This window comes from Micropterus salmoides, unplaced genomic scaffold, assembly GCF_014851395.1.
Source record: "Micropterus salmoides isolate LMB-PRFRI ecotype aquatic unplaced genomic scaffold, ASM1485139v1 Ms_hic_scaffold_2310, whole genome shotgun sequence".
Taxonomy (NCBI): Eukaryota; Metazoa; Chordata; class Actinopteri; order Centrarchiformes; family Centrarchidae; genus Micropterus; species Micropterus salmoides.
The window spans coordinates 1-26,553 of NW_024041497.1; the positions used below are offsets into that span (position 1 = coordinate 1).

General features: G+C 43.0%; 1 protein-coding gene across 1 annotated transcript; it reads left to right on the forward strand.

Annotated features, from left to right (window-relative positions):
* Positions 1 to 2,185: 2,185 nt before the first annotated feature.
* Positions 2,186 to 26,553, forward strand: LOC119918606 (integrin alpha-V-like; the record flags this gene model as incomplete). The annotated part of the gene is made up of 17 exons (XM_038739377.1): positions 2,186 to 2,231; positions 3,386 to 3,493; positions 6,332 to 6,387; positions 6,534 to 6,688; positions 8,387 to 8,524; positions 8,608 to 8,675; positions 8,919 to 9,063; positions 10,776 to 10,868; positions 11,260 to 11,339; positions 13,104 to 13,184; positions 13,315 to 13,420; positions 13,528 to 13,686; positions 14,558 to 14,683; positions 15,959 to 16,072; positions 16,746 to 16,853; positions 17,744 to 17,863; positions 20,491 to 26,553. Coding segments are annotated over 17 exons (1,796 nt in total), but the record flags the coding sequence as incomplete, so codon positions are not given.

Here is a 26,553-nt window from a genome sequence, read left to right on the forward strand (position 1 = left end):
GTAGCGAGCGTGCAGCTTATATAACAGTGTAAAGTAGTGAGCGTGCAGCTTGTAGAACAGTGTAAAGTAGTGAGCGTGCAGCTCGTATAACAGTGTAAAGCAGTGAGCGTGCAGCTCGTATAACAGTGTAAAGCAGTGAGCGTACAGCTCGTATAACAGTGTAAAGCAGTGAGCGTACAGCTTGTATACAGTGTAAAGTAGTGAGTGTGCAGCTTGTATAACAGTGTAAAGTATGAGTGTGCAGCTTGTATAACAGTGTTAGTATGAGCGTGCAGCTTGTATAACAGTATAAAGTAGTGAGTGTGCAGCTTGTATAACAGTGTAAAGTAGTGAGCGTGCAGCTTGTATAACAGTGTAAAGTAGTGAGTGTGCAGCTTGTATAACAGTGTAAAGTAGTGAGCGTGCAGCTTGTATAACAGTGTAAAGTAGTGAGCGTGCAGCTTGTATTTTAGGGAGCGTACAGCTTGTATAACAGTGTAAAGTAGTGAGCGTACAGCTTGTAGAACAGTGTAAAGTAGTGAGCGTACAGCTTGTATAACAGTGTAAAAGTAGTGAGCGTGCAGCTTGTATTTTAGGGAGCGTACAGCTTGTATAACAGTGTAAAGTAGTGAGCGTACAGCTTGTATAACAGTGTAAAGTAGTGAGCGTGCAGCTTGTATAACAGTGTAAAGTAGTGAGCGTACAGCTTGTATAACAGTGTAAAGTAGTGAGCGTGCAGCTTGTATAACAGTGTAAAGTAGTGAGCGTGCAGCTTGTAGAACAGTGTAAAGTAGTGAGCGTGCAGCTTGTAGAACAGTGTAAAGTAGTGAGCGTACAGCTTGTAGAACAGTGTAAAGTAGTGAGCGTACAGCTTGTAGAACAGTGTAAAGTAGTGAGCGTGCAGCTTGTATAACAGTGTAAAGTAGTGAGCGTACAGCTTGTATAACAGTGTAAAGTAGTGAGCGTACAGCTTGTATAACAGTGTAAAGTAGTGAGCGTGCAGCTTGTATAACAGTGTAAAGTAGTGAGTGTGCAGCTTGTATAACAGTGTAAAGTAGTGAGCGTACAGCTTGTATAACAGTGTAAAGTAGTGAGCGTGCAGCTTGTATAACAGTGTAAAGTAGTGAGCGTACAGCTTGTATAACAGTGTAAAGTAGTGAGTGTGCAGCTTGTATAACAGTGTAAAGTAGTGAGTGTGCAGCTTGTATACAGTGTAAATCTGCTGTCCCCTCAAAATAACACGTCACACAGCCGTTAGGCTACACTGCAGGACTAAACACACATACACCCTACGCCTACACATGCGCACTGCCCAACCCTTCTTTATGGGTAATTTTGGATTTATTCACCCACTTTTAAAACATTTATTAAACGTTTTTATCTTTTTACATGTTTATTTACAGCATTTTATGTTGACATGTATATTGTAATAGGCTGTATATTAACTTATTGGGAGAAAACCGGTAGTTGAATGTAAAATCAGACGTTGTGCACCCCCATATTGACAGTCGAATCAGGCTCCGCCCATCGAAGCATCGAACCTTCGACTATGCGGGGTCAGCCCAAACTGTGACATACTGAAGCAGAGCCCCTCCCTTCAGAGACCGGGCCGCAGGGCAGTAATCCAACATGATAACGACCCAAACACACCTCCAAGACGACCGCTGCCTCGCTAAAGAAGCTGAGGGTAAAGGTGACGGACTGGCCGAGCACGTCTCCAGACCTGAACCCTACTGAGCATCTGTGGGGCTCCTCAAACGGGAGGTGGAGGAGCCCAAGGTCTCTAACATCCACCAGCTCCGTGATGTCGTCATGGAGGAGTGGAAGAGGACTCCAGTGGCGACATGTGAAGCTCTGCTGAACTCCAGGCCAATAGGCCACACAAAATATATTGACACTTTGGGCCCAAATTGGACATTTTCACTTTTGTTGCCAGAGGTTTAGACATTAACGGCTGTGTGATGTGTTATTTTGAGGGGACAGCAGATTTCCACTCTTATACAAGCTGCACGCTACTTTACACTGGAGCAAAGGGTCATTTCTTCAGTGTCGTCACATGAAGAGATAGAATCAGATATTTACAAACATGTGAGGGGTGGACTCACTTTGAGAGATACTGTATATGCACACTGTATATGTGTGGAGGCACCGCAGGGATCAAGTGAACTGCTGCTGTGCAAAAGCTGATGTGTTTTCTGTCTTTCAGATTTAATAGTGGGAGTGTTTGGAGCAGACAAAGCTGTTTTATACAGGTAATCATCCTGTGTGTTCACCCCTGCTGGAGGAGTTTAATGAGCGAGGCCACCTCTGATATCAAAGCGCTGCTGTTTTCTCCTCCCGACTTTACAGAAGCCGTTAGGAACCACTTAACCCTTTCAGCCCAGAGTCTCGTTCTCCTGCTAATTTATTTATCCCCCTTCACTGCAGCGAAATTTTAATAATTATTGTACTACCACTCAAAAGTTTTAAAAACACGCGCCATATTTGTAGTTCTTCTGTAAATCTAAGTAGTTCAAGTCCAGTGAAAAACCTTTAATGGAGCAAAGTCAGCAGCAAAAGTTAGTTTACGATAACAAAACAACATCTAAAATTAACAATTAAATAAAGGAGTTTGTTCATTATTTCTCTGTAGGATCAACTGATGACCAGCTGCTCTGTCTTCCCTCATTAATATATATAATAGATGTAATACAGTCCAAATAAAGCTTCTGACGGAGTACTAACAGGCTGCTCCAAGCTGTTTACTGTAGACATGGGTTTACTTTCCTTCCACTGCTGCAGAATAACTGAAAGTTGTGAAATAATGAACAAAACTCCTTCATTTAATTGTTAATTCTAGATCTAAGAGTGTCTGTTTTGGTGACTTTGGTAACTTTTGCTGCTTACTTTGGTACCATTTAAGGTTTTTCACTGGACTTAAACTACTCATTTTTACATAAGAACTACAAACATGGCGGCTGTTCTTAAACTTCTAACTGGTAGTGTGTTATCCATCTTCTCAGAGAAAAATCTATCCACACAGACAATGATACACACGGCATTATGGGAACTGTAGTTGCACTCAATTATTCTGAAAATAATAAATTATTATCATAATAAGTTTTCCTCTATTTTTATCATGCGGGTTTTTTTTTTTTAATGGAGCAGCTGAGGCCTGAAATTAATTTGTGAATTTATATAAATGTCTGTATTCATTGGCAGTTGACTTAAAACTAATTTTTAATGATGTATCTCATTCATTTCTGACTCCTGCTCTCTGATCACTGTGTTGTAATGCAGCTGAATTCATCCTTTAGCTGCTCTCAGATTTGTCTGAGGGATGAAATTTAAACACTACGTTGACCAGCAGTCCGTTAGCGAGCCGCTGATCTGCAAAGTGAAATAAAACTGTGTGTGTGTGTGTCAGAGCTCGACCAGTCATCAGTGTGAACGCCACGTTAGACATCACGCCTCAGATCATCAACCCAGAGGAGAAGACCTGCACACTTCCTGGAACAACCACTCATGTGTCCTGGTGAGTCTGTCCTGACTGTTCTCTGAACAGTGATCATGAAGCAATGTGTTTCTTTTTGCTTCCTTTCTCCGGCCTGTCTGAAAAAACATCTTTACACATGAACACACGCGCGTGCTTTTCTGTGGATGATTGAAATTGTGATATCGTCTGAAACGAAAACAAAAAGGGAGAAAGGGAGAGTTCAGGTGCAGGAAGATCTGACTGTGTAAAGGAAATGTTGACACAGCTTTTATCAGCATGCCCTCCCGTACATCAAGTCTTCCATTTGTTATTGTAGTTGTGTTTTAAGTATAAATTAAGGGTTAACCCTATTGTTTGGTTTTTTTTGTCAGTGCTGGAAGAAGAACATTTTTCCGCCATTTAAAATCTTTTGAAAAATTCTGTCACTACTCCGGATCTCCGACTGCCACAAAATTTTCGGTAGATCATATTTGGACCAAGCTGATCAAAAGTTGCGTAAAGCTTGTTGATATCTCATTTAGCTTTCAAGATATTGACTAAAACGTTTAGAAAGGGGTGTGTCTCAGGACATAAACAGACAACAATCGGCAGGATATGTTCACATAAGTGCCTGAGACATGAGCCCTGAAAGTGTAATTCAAATTAAAGGGGGCGCTACAAGTGTATCATACAATTTAGACAATATAACAGAAGTTAATTCTCCAATCATCACACTAACGTGCAGGATATATCCTCAGAAGTAACTGGAACATGTTCTAATAATAGTAATAATAATAAAACATTTTATTTATAGGCGCCTTTCTGAACACTCAAAGTCACCTCACAAAACATAATAAAACAGTACAGCAATAATCGATAAAATTAACAACCATAATTACAGTGAATAAAATCAGGGTACAAAACAACTGGAAACAAAGATTGCTGTGATCACGTGGGATATGCCAGTTTAAAAAGATGTGTTTTCAGGCGGGATTTAAAAACGGAAAGCGAGTCAATGTTGCGGATGTCTGGTGGAAGAGAGTTCCAGAGACGAGGGGCAGAGAGACGGTCGGAGGCGATTAATGTTACGTAAATGAAAGTATGCAGACTGAGTGACATTATTAATGTGAGCTTGAAGTGAAAGTGTGCAGTCGAGGATAACACCAAGACTCTTGACCTGAGGGGAGGGGAAAACTGTGGAGTTGTCAATGGTAAGAGGAAAAACTGTCAGATTTAGTCAAAGTGGATTTGGTGCCAATGAGGAGAACCTCTGTTTTGTCACTGTTAAGTTTGAGGAAGGATAGGTAGAGCTGGGTGTCATCTGCATAGAAGTGGAAATGGAGGTTAAATTTACGAAAGAAAAAGTTTCATTCAAATCGACCAATAGGGGGGCGCTATAAATGCAAGAAATGGATGAGGCATAAAGTAAATGAGACTATGGCTGCTTCTCAAGTCTCTTATTTGTCTTTTCATCGCTCCTCGCTTGAACCGGAAGTTGTTCCGCTCCGCCGTCTTGCAGGCCGTCCTAAAGCTGTTATTTGTGCTCCAAGGAGCTCTGAGCGAGGATACACCAGTGCATCCTTCACGGAAGTCTTTTACTGACCGACACGCCCCCTTATTGGATAGCTGTTATATTGATTGGAAGCTGCAGCTGATCGGACTGATCTGAAACATCAGAACAGATGACATTAAACTCAAGTGTATTGCTGTCTTGTTAAAATTGTTCATTGTAGGTCTGAACAACAAAGGCCCCACACACAGCTTTATTTATTTATTAGAAAGAGTTTTGTTTATTTTATTTCTCCCGTCAACTTTTATTATGGAGACAGTTAAAGTCAGAGAGAGTCGGAGAGTCGGTCAGCAAGAAATTTCTATTCAGTCACACGTGAGGCTGCTCATTCCTGAGTTTAGTCCAAACAGAATAAAATATAGTAAACACGCAAGGAGTCGGACACTAAACTGCTAAAGTCTCTAATGAAGCGAGCAAAGCATCTGACGGAAGCAGCCGGCGGCTCCGCGAGTAAAATCAGCTGATGAAAGTATGAATGAAAGCTGCTGCTACGCTAAAACAAATTATTGGATTGAAACGATGGAACGCAGCGATCGATCGGTGACGAGTGATGTGACCTGCAAAAAAACTCTATGCAGTCGTGTTTAAGGACATCAGAAGAGGAAATAAACAGGAAGCCTAAAACTGAGCGTCATCTCTGATACAAGTTACATCATTTCAATTTCCCTCAAACATTTAACCTAATAAATCCCAAGACACCATGATCATACTCTGGGTTATTCACTAACGCATCAGAATCAATAAATCTAAATGAAGATAATATCAGCATCGTGCCTCTGAGCAGGACAAACAGTAGCTAAATACTTTTTCATGGGCAGGTGTTTGATAAACAGGTAATAGAGAATCCTGCTGCACTGAGAGACTGTGAGACTTTATTAGTACCAACCTTTTTATACAGCCTATGGTACCAACACAGTGCACATGTATGTAGACACAAACGCCATCGAAAGTCTCGTCTCATTTCCTCGTCCCGTCTCTCCCGGTTTGGAAAAGACGCCAGTGAGGGAAACGTGGATGCAGTTAAGAGACTTGAGAAACAGCCTATAACTCGACATCAACATTCAGCCAATGAGAGCAGGCGGCTTCTTTTTTTTAATACAAAACGTCTCGTTGTCAGCTTGTCTTCATGCTAAGCTAACCGTCTCCTGGCTGTAGCTTCATGTTGAACGGGCAGATGTGAGCGTGGTGTCGACCCTTTCGTGAATCTCTGCCACTTACTTTTTCAGCTGTTATTTTCAGAGACGCAGAATCTAATTCTGTCATCTAACGCCGACTCCTTCCTCTCTCCTTGGTGACGCTGCAGCTGAGTGTCTGTGTGTGTTTTCCAGTTTTACGGTGAAGTACTGTCTGAAGGCCAGCGGCACCGGAGCTCCGGCTTTTCTCGGTAAGCAAAACGCCGCCTGCAGCAGTGACACACATGAAGACAGCTGACCTTTGATCAGTACAGAGCCACGTGTCCACGCTGATGATTGTGGTTCTGCCGCTTTCAAGACCGCTTCATGATCTCCTCTGTGTTTGGTCTCCCCCCAGATTTCCGTGTGGACCTGACGTTGGACCGCCTGAAGCAGAAGGAGGCGACTAAACGCGTCCTCTTCCTGCACAGTCGGACCTTTCAGTACTCAAAGAACATGGCGGTGTCCAACAGCAAAACCCCGACCTGCGAGGAGCAGTCCGTCTTCCTGCGGGTGAGAAATGGCACATTTTAAAATGAAAGAAGAAGAAAGTTCGAGCACCAGCGTGTCAAAACTGAATTATAATATATTTCTGTGAAACACATGAAAACACCACAACATTTTAACTGGTTTGCATTTAGAACAAATAACAACAGATTATGTCATTATGACATTCAAGTCGAAGTGTTTCCAGGTGTTTCCAGGTGTGGGGAGTGTTATAAAGCCTTCGGTGTCTCAGAGGGAGCTGTGTGACGTATGATAAATGTCCTTGAGTGATGTCACTTGAGTCGGCGTCGGCTGAAGACTACGAGTCTGAAACTAATCTGTTGGTGAGAAGTCAGAAAGACGTGAGCTCACAGACTCTGCAGCTGCTGCATTAGCCTCTGCTGGCATAACACCCCCCCATATGTGGCACGCAACTGTCAGAGGCAGACTTGCATTGTGGGTAAAGTAGGCGGCAGGTTTTGAAAAGGAAAAACAGTGTGTGAAATGCACCGCACGGTACCAGCTCCACTCGCCTTTGTTTGGTTTTTCCGCTGTTTCGTATCACCTCCGTCAAGGTTCCAAGCGAGCGGAGGGAAACTAAAATGTGACGTGAAAACACGACAGGCTGCTGATTGGTCAGAGAGAATCGTCACTATTCACTGCATCATCATTCGCGCCAGACAGAGGCCAGCAACAGTTTTATATTTTACAAGTTTCATACGTTATTTCATCACTAAATCCACTTCTGAAGTTTTGAGATGAGAAATCAGCTGTGTAGATTTCGAATATTGACAGTTTTAGGAGAAGTGATGGCCAAACAAAAATGCGCTTGAAGGTTTTCAGAGTTGAGGAGCTCCGCAAGTGGCTGCGGGGGAAGCCTGCGGCGACCCGCGGGAGGAGCGTGTGAGGCCGAGCCAAGACCAAGACCAGTTCCCCACATTACACGACACACAATAAAATGTGGAACGAGAATTAAGTGCTAATTCATTTGTGATTTAAATTAAATGAATTAAATCTTTATTTCTTTATTCTTTCTTTCTAAGTGGCGGTAAAAGTTAATAACGTGGTCCCAGCCGTCTCCGTAAGGTCGCACTGCAGAATTTACAGCCACATCTTCTCCTCTCTGCCTCATTCACTTTCTTGGAGTGAAGGGCGGCGGGGACAGCAACCGTTAACGGGAACAACACATGATTTATTAGGTTTTACATCCAATCAAAGTTGGGATGTTAACAAATAAATCAGACAATGCAAAAGCAATTTATTGATATTCCCAAAGTTACGGTCTTGACTGGTCTTGAAATAAAATCCCGAGTCCTCAATGTCCGAGACGAGACCGACACCATCAAGAAGAGGTCTTAGGGCCGGTCTACAACACGAGTGTGAAATAAAAAAGAGGATATCTCTGTTCTGCTGCGTAGATTTTGAGCGTTTTTCTTTTAAACGATGAGTCTACATGTCGATATCATCAGCTGTTGTGAGCTAACTGCAGATAAATCTGTAGCTGCGTTTATAACAGCTGAAAAATGGCAATTAAAAAAGAAACAGAGAGACGGATCCTTCAGTCATGTTATGAGTGTTGTCCTTGCATCTCTTGTCCACCAGAGGGCGCTCTGCAATCAGCTGGACTTAACCTCAAACAACACATGTTGGGGAGAATCTTTGTTCTTGTTATGAAAAACAGGATTTTACAGCAAGAGCTGAAGTGTGTTTCCGTCTCTCTCCCAGGACGACCGTGAGTTTCGGGATAAGATCACTCCCATCTCCGTGGCCATGGAGTACAGTCTGGACTACCAGCGGGCTGCAGACCCAACCGGACTGCTGCCCATCCTCGACATATCGGCCCCGACCGACGTCACCAAGCAGGTAGCGCCTCGTGTGTCCCGTCTGTGAAGCGGTTTCACAAAGACTGTTTGGCCTCTTTATTCTTCTTCTCTCTGTTCCCTCAGGCTCACATCCTGCTGGACTGTGGAGAGGACAACATCTGTAAACCGGACCTGAAGCTGTCGGTGAAGAGGTCTGAGATATTCTGTCGTGAAGTGGCGCTTTATAAACAGATTTTAATAGGAATAAAAAGCCACGTCTGTGTTTTATCTCCATTAAAACGATAATAACAAATTTATTTCCACACTTGCGTAGTTGAACCAGGACTCAAACATTTCAGGACAATTAGAACTAATGCATAAATAATAATTTATAAATAAGGTGATGTTTGTCTGAGTGTTTCTTGTGCGTGTTGTCATTCTTTGTGTTGCTGCAGCGACCGGGAGCAGATCTACATCGGCGACGAGAACGCTCTGACTCTGGAGATCAGCGCTGAGAATCAGGGAGAGGGAGCCTACGAGGCCGAACTCCACGTCTACCCTCCACAGCAGGCCGACTTCACCGGCGCCGTCCGCAGTCAGGTGACTCCCTCGCGGCTTTAGGGTTCCTCTGAACGGATGTCAGTACTGAGGTGTCGGGTTACCTTCAGTGACTCGTTCACAGAACCTGTCGGTGGCTTTAGCTCGACAGATAATAACAGTCACAGACGGGTTCAGGTTCCTTTTATTGTCAACCAAACTTCAACCAACCCTGTCGGAGCAGAACAAGCAAGAGAAACATGACACTACAAAATATGAAGAGTTTGAGTTAAACTAAAATATGGTTTTAAATATAAAATAAAAATATATAAAGTTGCAGATTACTATAATCTATAAAACAGCAGATATGACAGTACAGAAACAGCTTGTTGTGAGCAGCTTGTGATTTTTCAGACGTCTGAATGTCTTTCTGCTGTGATGGTTACAGACCAGTGCCTGGCCTGGTTGATTATATCAACCAGTGGCTGAGATTTTGTTTGGGCGGCAACAAAATAACAGCTGCAAGCAGCGATTTGTGGGTTCAAGCCTTTTTTTCACAACAGAGACATGAAAATAATTTCACACACCTGCTTTAACATTGTTACATTGCAAGATGTGTAACTGCTGCACAAACATTTCATTCCACGTCCAGTTATTGTGCAGTTGTAGCGCCCCCCAGTGGTCGATTTGAACCTTTCGGGCGTGTCTCAGTTACTGATGAGGACGTATCCTTAGGGCTGGCCAATAAAACAATAATGAGAATTATCACAATATAATTTTCCTCAATTACAATTTAATAAATGTTCAATATATCGTCAATAAATATTTGGTTTAATTCATTTGAATCACGGACAAATGATCATATTTGTTGACAAAGATTTTATCATAATAGTTTTGAATGTTCTACCTCAGATTTGACCAGAAATAAAAGTTTTAAAATAATTAACCTTCTGGGGTCGTATTACAGAAAGTTCCTATCCTAGCTGCTTGGTAACCATGGTAATAAGGAAAAAGGGCGTTACAGATGAACAGTTCTTCAGTCAGCGTTCATTTCCTAACTTTAGATAAGAAAAGGGCGGCTGTGGCTCAGGAGGTAGAGCGGGTTGGCCGTTAATCGGAAGGTCGGCGGTTTAATCCCCGGCTCCCCCAGGCTGCATGTCGAAGTGTCCTTGGGCAAGATACTGAACCCCGAATTGCCCCTGGCGGCTGTTCCACCAGTTTGAATGTTAGTTTCAGTTTGAGCACTTAGGCTCAGTGTATGAATGTGTGTGACTGCCGCTCCTCTCTCCGGTGTCGTCCCCCCCACACGGCCCAGGTTAGACCCGGGTCTGCTCCTCTCTCCGGTGTCGTCCCCCCCACACGGCCCAGGTTAGACCCGGGTCTGCTCCTCTCTCCGGTGTCGTCCCCCCCACACGGCCCAGGTTAGACCCGGGTCTGCTCCTCTCTCCGGTGTCGTCCCCCCCACACGGCCCAGGTTAGACCCGGGTCTGCTCCTCTCTCCGGTGTCGTCCCCCCCACACGGCCCAGGTTAGACCCGGGTCTGCTCCTCTCTCCGGTGTCGTCCCCCCCACACGGCCCAGGTTAGACCCGGGTCTGCTCCTCTCTTCGGTGTCGTCCCCCCCACACGGCCCAGGTTAGACCCGGGTCTGCTCCTCTCTCCGGTGTCGTCCCCCCCACACGGCCCAGGTTAGACCCGGGTCTGCTCCTCTCTCCGGTTAGGGTTAACTGTGACGTTGCGTTCTGGTGGTAAAGCGACGAGTGTTGTGTTTTCACAGACCCTCAGCAGGCTGTCCTGCGCTTACAAGAAGGAGAACCAGACCAAGATGGTGGTGTGCGACCTGGGAAACCCCATGAAGGGAGGAACCAAGGTCAGTGAACGCATCTCATGCTGCATTCAGAGCGATTTAGGAGCTGATGTGACGTGTTTGTGGGCAGCTGGTGGAGTTTTATCTAGAAGCTGTCAAATTATAAAAGATACGAGATGTTTTGCTGCCCGCAGGACGAACGTCTCTGTGTCTGAAGAACATTAAAGATATAATGTGTGTAGACCTTTGTGATGTTCCAGCAGTGCAGGAAAGGAAACTCAGATTAAAGCCTGTGTTAATATGTTTACACATGGCGGGCCCCGGGGACCCGTCCCCCGGCCACCTTTGGCCTGGCTCTGCTCCACATGTTGGATCCTAACACGATGTTCTCCTCTGTCTCCTCCTGCTTTCTGATTGGTCCCTTGCTGTCTCTTTCTGTGCTGTGATTGGCCAGGTGCTGGCAGAGCTGCAGTTCAGCGTGCACCAGCTGTCGGAGGAGGACACCTCAGTCCGGTTCGACCTGCAGATAGTCAGGTACGGTCCGTCCTCGCCTGGACCCGTTGAGCCTGACCGACGTCCTTCATGACTCGCATCTAAACACACAGACAGGAAACACAACAAGCCGCTCGTCCTAACTGCAGAACCTGCCGGAGAATCTTCCTGTTCTTGAGTTTTCCTCAGGATCAAAGTGACCCGGGGTCAGCAGTCCGTACCTCCATGCTAACTGCTAATTCAGCTACGTTTGTAGCGGCTCCTGTCCAATCAGAGCCGAGATGAGACCCGGTCGTCTCATCAGCATTCAGCAAAGCAGAGCTGCTTTTCTCCTGACGCTCATTTAAATCACAAACACAGCCAGCCTTTCCTCTGAGAGTCTGAATCTGTCGGTGGGAGGGAGGGCGGCATGTTAATGACGGGCTCCTTCAGTGTTCGGCGGTCCTTTACCTCGGGCTGTTTGGACCGGAGGAGACGTCTTCCAACAAACACATTCAGTTTTTAAACAATAAACCCTCTCTGCGGCTCTCCTTCCTGTGGACGTTGAATAAAAGCCTCTGCTACGTGATTAGAATCTGTATATCTGTATATTTATTTATGCAGCAGTGAGCGTCTGCGTCGCCGCTCACCCACGGCCCCTTGGCGAGCAGGTCAGCGGTCGCCTCATAATCTGGGTCTGAATTTTCCGTTTATTCATTTAGCTGACGTTTTTATGTGGGAGGTCGCACGCCTCTGGAGCAACTAGGGGTCAGAGACGCATTGGTGGATGTCGCAGTGGGGAAATTAACCCAGGTCTGCGTCTTATCCACTGCGCCATCTCCCCCGCCTTGTAATTCATTGTTGTTTACAAAGTAACGGCTGTAATCGGCGTGCATGTCGCTCAGCTCATCAGCTGTTATCACCGTCTGAAGAGCAGCTTTGGAAACTTTTATTTGCGGTCCGCACAGAGCCTAAAAACATTTTTTAAAATACAAATCCCAAAATGTATTTCACCTCCCCCACTGGCGTTCCAGCGCATCACGATGCGTTTCATCAGTCATGTGTCTTAAAAAACGAAAAAGACATCTACTAAAACGGCCGCGTGTTGCAGCCTGAAGGGTTAAGTCGGGGTTTCATTTTGTGGCGTCAGAAGCTTAAAGCTCCTTCTGCTTGATGGATTTATCATCATCGATTAAAAATGTAATCAAGTCAATCACAATAAAAGGCTGTGATTAATCATGATCGTGTTTGAGGGAGGTGGGAGGAAAGAAATGCTGAGAAACTAGTTTATATTTTATTTTATTATAACATCTTAACTAAGGCAGCGTGCTTTGACTTTTGGTTTGAGCTTCGGTTTTAACGTCTGGAAGATTTTTAAAACGTGATTTGCCATCGTGATGTTTCTGCTAACGGGAGGAAGTTGGGGACAAGCAGAATAACACCCTAACAGCGACAGCCCTGGTTTGTAGTTCATGGTATTTAACACAATTCATTGCAGCCGTTCGGGATTCAAATCCGGATTTCTCTTTTCCATAAATGTCAGTAATGTTAATGACTAATGTAAAGTCGCGTCCCAGGACAAGAGGCCGAGCGGTCTGAGCCTCCTCACGCCTTCACTCCCTTTATTCAGACTTTTGAAACTCTACCTGCACTGTGTTAAATGTTTCCATGATCACAAAGAAGTCCTGAATGAAATAAACTCTGTATCTTGGAAGGCAGCGGCTCCACCCTGTGGCTGCTTCAGGCACCGCAGCCACAGACCCGCTGTGACGGCTCTTGGAGTGTGCTCCTGAATTCATTTCTGTTTGTTTGTTTTTATCTAACCAGCTCTAACCAGTTCAACAACACCAGCCCTCGAGTGTCCAGCACCACCAAACTGGCTGTCCTCGCCAAAGTCTCCATCAGAGGGTAAAACACACACAGCCACGTTTCCCTTCAGAGGACGTTACAGAGACTTCCTCTAACCCTGAACCTTAAACCAATGCTGCGCCTCCCTCTGAGGTCTGAACTCAAACACTGTGCCTGTTTGTTTCCTCAGGTCGTCGTCTCCCAGCCAGGTGCTGCTCCCCATCGCCAACTGGGTGGTGAAACAGCCTCCTGTGGTCGGAGACGACATCGGACCGCAGATACTTCAGGTCTACGAGGTACAAACGCAAGTTTAAACTCAGTCTGAAGTGTTGTGCAAAGAGGGAGCAATGAAAGACAGCAGCGTCTGTTCAGTGTAATGCGTAATGATCCGTCCTGCTCTCAGCTGCAGAACAACGGGCCCAGTACGTTCAGTAAGGCGGCGCTGGAGGTGCTCTGGCCGTACCAGTACAAGAACGGCTCGCTGCTCTACATCACCAGCTTCGAAACCGAGGGACCAATCAACTGCACCACGGACATGGAGATCAACCCGCTCAACGTCTCGGTACAAACACACACACATATGTTGTGATTGATGAAAGCAGGGATCAGTAAAGTCAGGAACCTCTCAGGCTCTGACACCAGACGGGTTATTAAACAGGACCAGTCTGTGTTTTACTGCAGTAAACGTACGTGAGAATAACCAGAACCTAAAGTAATAAAGCAGTAAAATGTTGTACTTCTTCTTGCTGCTGCAGCTCATTCTGAACTGTTTCAAACTGCAGCTGATTCTTTTCATTCCGGATCAATCTGCTCATTATTTCCTCCTTTTTTTAAAATCACTTTCTGTGTTCGGCCTAATGAGTCCGAATAAATCACGTCGACGTGTCGGCAGTGTGGAAGCATTTTAAAGTGTCCATTAAAAGTAAACTGACTGATGTCGGGCCCCGGACCCCCCCAGCATAGTCTCTCCACATCCTGTGGGAAACATGAGGAGAAAACTCATTTTGACTGTTTAATTTATGCAATGGTAAAAATAAAAGAGGCAAAAATGTGAATGTACCTGTTCGGTACTCGGGAAAGTTTTTCATGACATTCGGTTTCGGTGCATCACTAGTTTGTTTGGTTTGTAAAGATTAACCCAGAGTCCAAAGTGACCCCTTCACAACGCAACAACTTTAAAGGAGAAGCTGAAACATCAGCGTGTTTAAACTGTTGGAAGTTTAATTCAATCATTCATTTTAATTAATAACATCAGATTTTATAAACTCTTCATGTGTAAAGTTACTAAAGCTGTCAGATAAACTGTGAACTAAAAACACTCAAGTACAAGTACTTCAAATGTTTACTGAAGTACAATACTTGAGTAAATGGACTTTTTTTCCCCCTCAAAGATAAAATAAATATCAGAAAACCAAATTGTGTGTGTGTATTAGAACCCGATGGCCCCGGCGAAGAACACCAGCGGGGTTCCACCCAGAGAACACGAGGGACGGAACAAAAACCACATCCGCAAGAGAGACCTGGAGTCGAGAGACACGCAGAGCGACCTGCAGACACTGGTACGCGCACACACACACAGAGCTGTAGGTGTAATGCGACGCCTCGTCCTCAGCTGCTCATGGTGAGCAGGTAAAGCTACCAGGAAGTGGCCCAGGGAGGCTCATCCTCCAGGTTGGTGATGTAGTCACCACGGTAAGATCTTTAAAGACCAGACGGGAGAAAAAGAGCTTTACTAGAGGCAAAAATAAAAATAAGGGGCCGGTTGCACAAAAAAAACTTAAGTTAAGATTTTCCTTAAAGTCTGAGTTGCACAAAACACCCTTAAATCTTCTCCTTAATGTTTCCTTAAAATGTTCACTTAAGTGTGTGATGTTTTCTCCTTATCTTGGTCTTATACTTAAGGAATCCCTTAAGTGTGTTAAACTGTTGCACAAAAGACCTCAGCAACCAAACTAAGGAAAATAATTTAAGGGACCTCTGGCTTTATCTTAACCGCAACACGGTTGAGTTTATGGCGATAAATGAAGAAAATGTACGTATCCTGAGATCCGGGAGAATCCAATGGATGCACTAAACGATGAGCAAAACAAGAAGGCTGTCAAATTTATCGCCAGCTAGCAAAATGGTCTAGTTTATATCTGTAGCCTGAATAAAGTTATTCTCACCAGTTTGATTCCTTTTTATAATTAGTGATCTCTTTTTTGGCAACAACATACTTATTTTGGATCCCCTGGATGAACCTCTTCACAAGACTCTTAGCGATTTCCTCCCACATTTGATGATTTTTTCCGACCGCTGAGAGTTGAAAAATGTTCAACTTTGGGAAAAACGCTGCGCTCGTCACGGCCACTTTTTTACCCAGCCGTCCGACCACAGTGCAGGAGGGGCGGGACAAATACCCTGGAAGTGGGTTTCGTCCAGCTCTTGGACCAAACGGTTGGTACTCGCTGAGATGTTTCCTCGCCCACAAAATCTCATGAACCCACATGCGGCGAGTCCGTCCTCCCTGTCTACCTGCTTCAGCCTTCTCTTCATACAGAGCGAGTGCTCTACTAAAGTTCGGTAGAACTACTTGCACAGATTTTTATGTATCATATCAGCTGGTAAAAAACATTTAAAGGGATTCTGTGCAACACCAGTAAGTACATTCTTCAGCTAAGGAGAAACTAAGACTTAAGGATCACACTTAAGAAAAAAACTTAAGGTTTCTTGTGCAGTCGGCCCCTGGACTCCGTCTCTGAGCACAGAGGGAACTGACAGGATCACTTTGATGGTCAGAGCACCAGGTGTGTGCTGCTGATTATTCATTAGTGTGTGTGTGTGTGTGTGTGTAGGACTGCACCACAGCAAAGTGTCTGCACCTGAAATGTCAGGTCGGTCGTCTGGAGAGGACGAAGAACGCCATCCTCTTCATCTACTCCAGACTGGACGTCAACAACTTCCTCCAGGTAAACAACCTTTAAGGACATTTTATTTATTTGCCTTTAAACAGGAAGTCCCGTTGAGATCGGCCGGTCGACCAGGTCATAAAGCGCATCACGGTGAGAACAGGAACCAGAGAGCATGTTTCCAGTGTAGATGCATCACAGTAAGGCGCCGATAAAACAAAGGAGTGTGTCCCGCTGTTATGATTATAAATCAGACAGAAAAACCTGCTTCTCATTCTGTTCGTTTGTACTCACAGTTTGTTCGGATTCATTTATTAAAATTAAACAGGATGTGTTCAAACTTTCTGGGTTCTGTTTCCAGACAGCGATTAATCTTAAAAGTTAAGAAAGTTTTTAAGTGTTTACACGTGTTTCCCAGAGCAGCACATGTGGAGGGCAGCTTCTGGTTAGCTTAGCTTAGCATAATCCAAATCAGAAACAGGTTTATTGGCAAGTAGGTTTTCACGTTCAAGGAATTTGTTGCCATAACGGTCAAAAACACGAGTAATACCATAAATATAAAACATAAATAAGTGAAATGTGTTTGTGTTAAAGTGTACAGTGATGTGCAAACGTTCACAGCATAGAGAAAATGCAGGATTAACAACTGGTGGAAGCTGTTGTTACACATCTGGAGATGATTGATTGCAGATCTTTCAGACATGTGATCTTGTTTTGTTTTCTGTCTTTACAGCCGGAGAATCAGAATCTTTCATATATGGTTCGATCTACGGCCTCCTTCACTGTCATCGAGATGCCGTACAAGAACCTGCCGTCGGATCTCCCGTCCAACACCACCGCTGTAAGAGACTCTCACTCCGACGGGCAGCCAGCTGACAGAACGCCACCAAACGGCTGCTGCACTTTCATTTACAGAAACGTTTCTTTAAGCTCGTTATAAGCCGTGTTCCTGCTTATAGATGCTAAACAGAGGAGGTTAACCGGTAATACACTGGTTAACTTTGATTTGTGAATTTCAAACCAATAGCAAGCCGCGCTGACAGAGCTGATCTGCGAGTGGACGGAGGAAGCTATCGTAGCTTATCAGCTGTGTGTTGCCCTCTCGTAATATGGAGCCGTTGTGAATGACTGGACTAGCGGCAGCACGTTTCTGGCTGGTGTGTTGGCGGCTAGTTCGCCGACCACGTCACCGAACAGCAGTTCACTGTGAAACACAGACCTCCTTTCTTCATAACCCAGAGCTGTGAAATCAGCAGGTTGGCACTGTGGCTAAAGAAGCTACAGCAGTAGTAGCATTAGCGTTGGTCACTAGACTTTGCTCTGATGTTACTGGGTTTGGTTTCATAAAACAACTCTTAAGTGTTTTGCACAAAAGTGAAGCATGACAGGAGGAAAACACCATCGAGGTCCTGCTCACCTACATCCTGATGACAACAGGCCTCTGCTACCTTACATGCAGATTTAATTGTTGAGTTTCTCTAAATATCATCACAGAGTACAGACTAGACCTGCTCTTTTATGAAAAGCGCTCTGAGATAACTGTTGTTGTGATTTGAATTACAGAAACAATATTACGCATTACACAGTCCATATTTACTGAAATACTTAAGTATACGTTCATCTTTCTCTCCTCTTTCCATTGCTTTAGATGTAAACTGTTGCTTTATTCATTATTTCTGCGTCTCTGCAGCCACAGTCTGACGGGTGTTTAAAGGTTGACTGTGTTTTCAGGTGAGCGTGTCGGTGATGTGGGTGGCCGACGCTCCTCAGCCGGTTCCCGGCTGGGTGGTGGCTCTGGCTGTGCTGGCGGGACTGCTGCTGCTGGCGCTGCTCATCTTCATCATGTACAAGGTGAGACACAAACAGGGCCGAGGAAGGAGGGGGGGGGTCGACGGAGAGGCTTTACTGTGCGTTTCCAGGTGTTTAAAAGGGTCTCAGAGGGATCTGTGTGACGTCTGATACAGGAAAGAAGTGAGCTCGGGCGACATTAGCCGTTACTGGGATAACACACCACAATCTACCACACAGCTGGCAGAGGGAGAGCTGTATTGTGGGTAATGTAGGCGGCAGGTTTCGACAAGGAAGAAGAATGTGTGGAATAAAAAGCAGGGTATCTCAAGTTCTGCTGCGTCGATTTGGATCGTTTTTAACGGACCGTCGTGAGTGGGGTTGGGTATCGTTTGGATTATTTTACGATTCAGGTGCCAAAACTGATACTTTAAAAAAGGTTCCGATGCCAAAAGTGATACTTTGAAAAAGGTTCCGTTGCCAAAACTGATACTTTAAAAAGGTTCCGATGCCAAAATTGATATTTTAAAAAAGGTTCCGTTGCCAAAAGTGATATTTTTAAAAAGGTTCCGATGCCAAAAGTGATACTTTTAAAAAGTTCCATTGCCAAAAGTGATATTTTAAAAAGGTTCTGTTGCCAAAAGTGATATTTTTAAAAAGGTTCCGATGCCAAAAGTGATACTTTTAAAAAGGTTCCGATGCCAAAAGTGATACATTAAAAGGTTCCGTTGCCAAAAGTGATATTTTAAAAAAGGTTCCGTTGCCAAAAGTGATACTTTTAAAAAGATTCCGTTGCCAGAAGTGATACTTTAAAAAGGTTCCAAGGTTCCGATGCCAAAAGTGATACTTTTAAAAAGGTTCCGATGCCAAAACTGATAGTTTAAAAAAGGTTCCGTTGCCAAAAGTGATATTTTTAAAAAGGTTCTGTTGCCAAAAGTGATATTTTTAAAAAGGTTCCGATGCCAAAAGTGATACTTTTAAAAAGGTTCCGATGCCAAAAGTGATACTTTTAAAAAGGTTCGATGCCAAAAGTGATACTTTAAAAAAGTTCCGTTGCCAAAAGTGATATTTTTAAAAAGGTTCTGTTGCCAAAAGTGATATTTTTAAAAAGGTTCCGATGCCAAAAGTGATACATTAAAAAGGTTCCGTTGCCAAAAGTGATACTTTTAAAAAGATTCCGTTGCCAAAAGTGATACTTTAAAAAGGTTCCAAGGTTCCGATGCCAAAAGTGATACTTTTAAAAAGGTTCCGATGCCAAAAGTGATACTTTAAAAAAGGTTCCGATGCCAAAAGTGATATATTAAAAAGGTTCCGATGCCAAAAGTGATACTTTAAAAAGGGTCCGATGCCAAAAGTGATACTTTAAAAAGGGTCCGATGCCAAAAGTGATACTTTAAAAAGGGTCCGATGCCAAAAGTGATACTTTTAAAAAGGTTCCGATGCCAAAAGTGATACTTTTAAAAAGGTTCCGATGCCAAAAGTGATACTTTAAAAAGTTCCGTTGCCAAAAGTGATATTTTTAAAAAGGTTGTTGCCAAAAGTGATATTTTAAAAAGGTTCCGATGCCAAAAGTGATACTTTTAAAAAGGTTCCGATGCCAAAAGTGATACTTTAAAAAAGGTTCTGTTGCCAAAAGTGATACTTTAAAAAAGGTTCCGTTGCCAAAAGTGATAGTTTAAAAAAGGTTCCGTTGCCAAAAGTGATATTTTTAAAAAGGTTCTGTTGCCAAAAGTGATATTTTTAAAAAGGTTCCGATGCCAAAAGTGATACTTTTAAAAAGGTTCCGATGCCAAAACTGATAGTTTAAAAAAGGTTCCGTTGCCAAAAGTGATATTTTTAAAAAGGTTCCGATGCCAAAAGTGATACTTTTAAAAAGGTTCCGATGCCAAAAGTGATACTTTTAAAAAGGTTCCGATGCCAAAAGTGATACTTTAAAAAGTTCTGTTGCCAAAAGTGATAATTTTAAAAAGGTTCCGTTGCCAAAAGTGATACTTTTAAAAAGGTTCCGATGCCAAAAGTGATACTTTTAAAAAGGTTCCGATGCCAAAAGTGATACATTAAAAAGGTTCCGTTGCCAAAAGTGATACTTTTAAAAAGATTCCGTTGCCAAAAGTGATAGTTTAAAAAGGTTCCAAGGTTCCGATGCCAAAAGTGATACTTTTAAAAAGGTTCCGTTGCCAAAACTGATAGTTTAAAAAAGGTTCCGTTGCCAAAACTGATAGTTTAAAAAAGGTTCCGATGCCAAAAGTGATATATTAAAAAGGTTCCGATGCCAAAAGTGATACTTTAAAAAAGGTTCCGTTGCCAAAAGTGATACTTTAAAAAGGTTCCGTTGCCAAAAGTGATACTTTAAAAAAGGTTCCGTTGCCAAAACGGATACTTTAAAAAGGTTCCGTTGCCAAAAGTGATACTTTAAAAAAGGTTCCGATGCCAAAACGGATACTTTAAAAAGGTTCCGTTGCCAAAAGTGATACTTTTAAAAAGGTCTGGAGTCTGTTACGGGACACTCACAGCTCATCTGTCCTGTTTTAACTGTCTTGTTTTTCTGTTTTTTGTTGTATGTTTATAAAATGGTCGGTTTTTATTTATCAGTTTCGACTTAAAAAAAACTAACCCGACAACAACACTTTAAACACAAATGTAAAATGCTAAACTCATCAGCCCCCACTGTTTCTTCTCTTCCTCTTCAGCTGGGATTCTTCAACCGGGTCCGCCCCCCCCAGGAGGACTGCACTGAGAAGGAGCAGCTGCAGCCGGAGGAGAACGGCAACACTGACACCTAGAGGCCGAGCTCTGCCTGTACAGAAAGCTTTGGGGTTAAACGGCCGTTTAGAGAAAGTCACTGTTTTCACTGTTGGATGCAGATCATGGTACTGGATGTGTTTTTTTGTTTTTGTTTTAACTGGTCATGTTATGTTTGTGCCAAAAGAGAAGCTCCGCCTGAGTTACACTGGTCACAGATGGAAGTCTTTAACATTTTAACATTAGTTAAACTTTGGGAAATCCTCTCTGAGAGTCACATGTTCAGTCTGGTGCCACGCTCATGACGTAAAGATAGAGACGTAGAGATAGAGAGAAGATCGTTCGTCTGCACCAGAGCTTTGGGAGTTTGGCCTGATATTTAATTTGCACTTTTTTTTGTGTCCAAACCCCAAACGATTGATGAACTGTTGACACTTATTGCCCAGAAAAAGTCCAGAACTGCTGATAAAGTCATTTCTTGGATCAAACACTGTTTTCTGAGAGACTTTTGTACAGAACAGGGAGGTGATCCTCTCTGGGTTTCACTACGGGGGAGGAAGATCTGGACTCGCAGGGTTAAGTCTCTTTTATACTTCTGCGTCGAGTCGGTGGCATGGCCAACGTGCAGCCCCGTCCCCTCCTCCAGAGCCTGACGTGCACCTCCTCAAAAATGTAACTACACGTCGGGGCAACGCGGACCATAAGAACTGTGATTGGTCGGCTGGGTAGCCACGCAGTGCCTCAGAGCCGACAGGAAGTGCTCCGTGCTTTGGAGGAAATTTTAGTAGCGGCCGGTCCAGCGGCTATAACACGGTGGATCAATATATTTGAGCGCCACACCCCGAGCGACATGACTCGTTTCACCATCGGACTGTGATCCATTCGGTCGATAACATTTGGCCACACCAGCCGCACCTATACAGTTTTACAAACATCAACACAGTGGACGCTGTAGCGCCACCGCCAACTAGCGTTCTGCGGTGTAATTGCAGAACGACACAGACGCAGAGGGATAAATAAGGCTTAAGCCTGTGTTGAGTCTATGCCGTAGCCTTCAGCCCACGCATTTATACTTGTGCGTTGGTGTCTGAGTCATTCTGCAATTACACCGCCAAACGCTAGTTGGCGGTGGCGCTACAGCGTTATATCTTCCTGTTTAGCCCTCCGCTAACTCGAATGGGAGTAAAATAATCATTGTGCAGCTCTTCTAGACTTTCCAAATGTTATCGGACCGGATGCGTGAAATTCTGGCAGTGAAGTGAGTCCTGTCGAGAGGGCAAGGTTACTGTCGTTAACTAAAACTAATGAAATAACTAAAACTAGGTGTGAAAAAACATTTTTGTTACCTGAAATAAAATAAAAACAAGCCTTTGGGAAAAAAACAATTACTGAAACGTTACCATCTGTTTGAAAAACTCGCCGAAATAAACGTCTTTTTATGTCACAGAGCCGACGTGAGCCGAGTTTTTTTTGGTGGATATGAAATCCAGTCTCTTTTTTAGTCCACGCAGAAAGTCTAAAACTAACTAAACTAAAACTGAGCATTTTCAAAAAATAAACTAAACTGGCAAACCTGCTTGAAAGACTAATTCAAATTAACTGAAAGTCAAAACGAAACAAAAATAAAAACCTAATCATAGAGAAACTATAAAAAACTTGCTCTGCGATTGTGACGCTCACAAATATTGATCTTGTTATAGCCGCTGGTTTGGCCGCTACTAAAATTGGCTTCAAAGCACAGAGCACTTCCTGTTTGCTTGGAGAAAATGCCGCCAAGCCGACCAATCGCACTTCTGCGTCGCCCTGACGTGTAGTTACATTTTTGGGCAGGTGCAGTCAGGCTGCGACGTAGCTTCAACGCAGAAGTATAAATGTGGCTTTAGCTTCCACACTGCGTTGGCTGCTCCTCCCAGACTCCACGTGAAACACTGAAAACACCCAAAAACAAACAAACAGTTTAAAAATCTCGACTCGATTTATCAAAATGAGCCAAAAAACAGTGAAATATTTTGCTTATGAACGAGTGATTAATGTGTGCGTCTGAATAAGGCTGATGAGCCGCATTCAGGTGTCTGTTCCTGGATACAGGTGGTGTAGTCTGATATGGGGTGTTATTATATATTGACCCTGATAAAGTTTTCCTGCTCTGTGGGTGTGGGTCGTCACTGCTCAGCTTCGGGAAGCTGCTTTGGTGATTTTCAGTAATTTGTTTGTGTCCCGTTCATTTCAGCTCCATCAAACTAAACAATGCTCAGGTGGAAAATCAGTGCAAGTGATGAGTTCTTGTGTTGGAAAGACGTTAAGCTAACGTTAGCAGCTCTGTCCGGATCTTTTTATTAACTCTACCTGTCAGACGTTTTAGAACAGCCGCCATGTTTGTAGTTCTTCTGTAAATGTGAGCAGCTAAAGTTCAGTGAAAAACCTTAAATAGAACCAAAGTCAGCAGCAAAAGTTAAAAACAACATTTACGCCATCAAAACAAGACATTTTCAGATCTAAATTTAACAACTAAATGAAGATGTTTTGTTCATTATGTCACGGTAGGATCAACTGATGACCAGCGTCTCTGTCTTCCCTCATTAATATTATATATATAGATGTAATTTGAATTAACAGGCTGCTCCAAGGTGTTTACTGTAGACATGAGTTTACTTTCCTTCCACTGCTGCAGAATAACTGGAAGTTATTAACTCATTACTTCTAAATCTCTGAAATTTACATTATTTCTCAGTTTTTCTGACCTGAACATTGTCTTTACCTTCTTTTGGTTATTCTGCTGCTAAAACTAAAACTTCTGTCCTGTAGTGTAAATCTGAGACAGATACGGCCGCCAAACACGTCAGTTTGAGAAAACATGTTTTCAGGTCAGACGTCACAAAACGCTTCACAGTGGAAGGAGACACGATATCGAAATAACAGAATTGAGATTAAAAACAAATAAGTAAAACTAGAATCTAAGCAGGTGTGTCGTCACATCTCATGTTTGAGGCAGCTCCACGTTACAGCTGAGAACAAGCTGTTAATGTAATAATCAGTTCACCGGGACTAACTCGCTCTCCACTGCAGTACAGTGCTGCCTCTTTGTTAGCATTAGCTTCAGTCTGTTTAGCATCGAGTGTTTATTCAAGATCACATTTACAACATTCTCGAAATCTGTCGGCGTTGTCGTTTTAAACTGTTAGAAAGATGGACTGGCGTAGCAGCAGGAACTAAAGAGGGCGGGGCTTAACGAGCAGTTGCACTGAGGCGCCTTTGCTCTTCCACATGTTTGATTTTTGTAATTTTAAAAAAAAATAGTATTTGTCGTCAGATTTCAGAGTCGTTTCCGGCAGCGAAAATGCAACATGGTCTGAAAGCAGCAGGTTTATGTTTCGTGTGTGTGTGAATATATATATATATAAAAAACAAGATAAAAAAGACGTTGCTATGAATTTTACCCATATTGGGTTTGTGTCATCAAATAATGTTGAAGGTTGGCGATTATTCTAAAAGTCTATTAATCCAGTAAATGGTGAAATAACTTTGGCTTCTTATCTGCTGCTTCCCTGTTTGAAGATCCTGCGCTGCCGCCGCCGCCGCCACCAGAAGTCACCGTTAGCAGGCTCCTGGTTTCTGGGTTTAGGGATGCTCTGATGCTGTTTTCACAGAATCACTCCTGTCCTCTCACGCCGACTCGTTCACAAGTAGCTCAGCTGCTCGCAGTGTGAACGTGTTGAAGGAACACGTCGAATCACTTTCCTGCTGAGAGTCAGATATTCAGATTTAAACCACTCTCTTGGCTGTTCGCTAAATATGAAGCTACAGCCAGTTAGCTTAGCCGAAGTCCCGCCACTCGGCAGCCATCCTGGTAACGGCTCCTGGTGGTTATTTGGGACCAACTTCATTTACAGCTCTGTCCAGATACTAAACAGTACATATTCAGAATATAAGATAACACACGGGACATGTTTGGGGTCCCTGTAAAATAATTACCTCCCTTGGTAATCCGGCATCTGCTCATGTTAGCTTAGAAACTGCGACCCTGAACACGTTATATCTTGTTTTATCTGTAAAAACAAACCTAAAGGACAGATTAAGTTTGTTTGTCGATGCCTCCCAGAACAACAAATACGAGCGTTTCTTGTACCAGTTCAGCGACTGGACTTTCATTATTATTATTATTATTATTGTAGTCACATGACATCAAACGCATGGTTAATGTTGTGAAACACTCGCAGTTTGGTTAGGTTTAGGAAAGCTTTGTGGTTTGGTTTAAAGTAAGTTCATTACATAACTCAGAATTTGACAGAATTTAAAAAATGGTATTTAACTTAAAATTCACTTTAGAGAACATAAGCCCCGCCCCTTCCGGTGGACCACCATGGGACCTTACTTCGGAAAAAATAAGTACGTTATTCAACGGCAAAAGACAACTAATTGTTTCATCCCGTTTGAATTGTGCTCCGAATTACACACGATTGTTTGTCAGTTTAAAATGTATATTTCAAAGTCAAAAAAGTCGCAGTTTGATGTAAAACTGTTGAAGTATAAGACTGAAAATACATAATTACAAAGACCCCAAACCCAAAAGTTGCATATGTCACGTCATAACCTTTTCTCTCCATGACTGAAGCTAACGTTTCTGAAGCTAACGTTTCTGAAGCTAACGTTACTGAAGCTAACGTCAAAGAACTGACAGGATGATGTGATAAAAGGACCAAGAGTCGTTGGATCAGGTGAGATATTTCTGCGTGTAACATGGTTATTTAGCTAGCAGCAACCAAGCAATAAACGTTAGCTTAACATTACCGCGCTAACATGTTGGTGACGTATATTGTGCAAGACGAGAAATGTAGTTCATTGAACCGTTTTCACACAAAACAACGTGTAACTTTACTGTCTAATGAAAAACTGCAGCTTTCTTAACAACAAAATTATCTTTTAAATTGACAAACAACGTGTGTAATTCAAAAATAAGATGTCTCTCACCGCTGACATACATACGTACATATTTTTCCCGAAATAAGGTCCCATGGACTTGGGCGCTCTATACCTCAACAGTTACTTGGTTTTACACGGGACTTGAAAGTCGTTCTCCTGTGTGAAAGTCCTGGATTTTACCCGTCCACCTCCTTATGCGGACTTTCTCACTAATAATACATCACCAGACTGCTATAGGTCGCTGCAATAAAAAACATAATTATGGGTCCTGAAATACTAAATACATTCATCCCATGTGGTCGTGGTCGTTATGCTAAGCTAAGCTAACCATGTGCTGATAGAGCTTCATATTAAAGAGTTTTGATATTCTAATTTGACTCTCAGCAAGAAAGTGAGAGTTTTTCCCAAAATGTTAATTATTCCTTTAAAGGCCCTGAAAACTTTCTCTATAGCAGCAAAGTTTAAAACAAACACTTTTAGCTGTTATTTATTTTAAATATTTAGTTTAACTCTCAGTAGCTCAGCTCAGCTGTGTGGGAGAGATTTGATCAGATTTGTGGCCCTGAGACATTTTTTAAGGGTCTGCTGCGTTTATGAAAGGTGATAAAGGAGAACTGGTCTCAGGAGCATCTGTGCGTCCCGACTCTGTTTTATAAAGATATTTCTGAAGACGTCGGAGTTTGAACTGGCAGAGAGCTTTTCCCTCGTCTGCAGGGTTCAGCAGGACCGACGTCAATTCACTTTCAACGCAGTCACCACCAAAAATATTCAACAAAAGAAGCGATTTATTAAACATTCGTGGTAACTTCTCAGGACAGCTGTTAAACTTTGAACAGGAACAGTTAAAGAAAAGGTTTGGGAAAGTCTCTGAAATAAAATCAGACAGAGCTAATCAGTGATTTGAAGTCGGTCCTGCTGGTGTGTGTCTGTTTTATATTTAATACTAACACTGTCTCTTTCTTTCTGCCTCGAGAAAATATGGACTATTTTTGATGTATGTATTCTTTCACCTAGAGAATAACAATCAACACATTTCTTAAAGAGATGATTTCACCTTTTGAGCTGAAATAAACTGATTTGTTCACATTTTA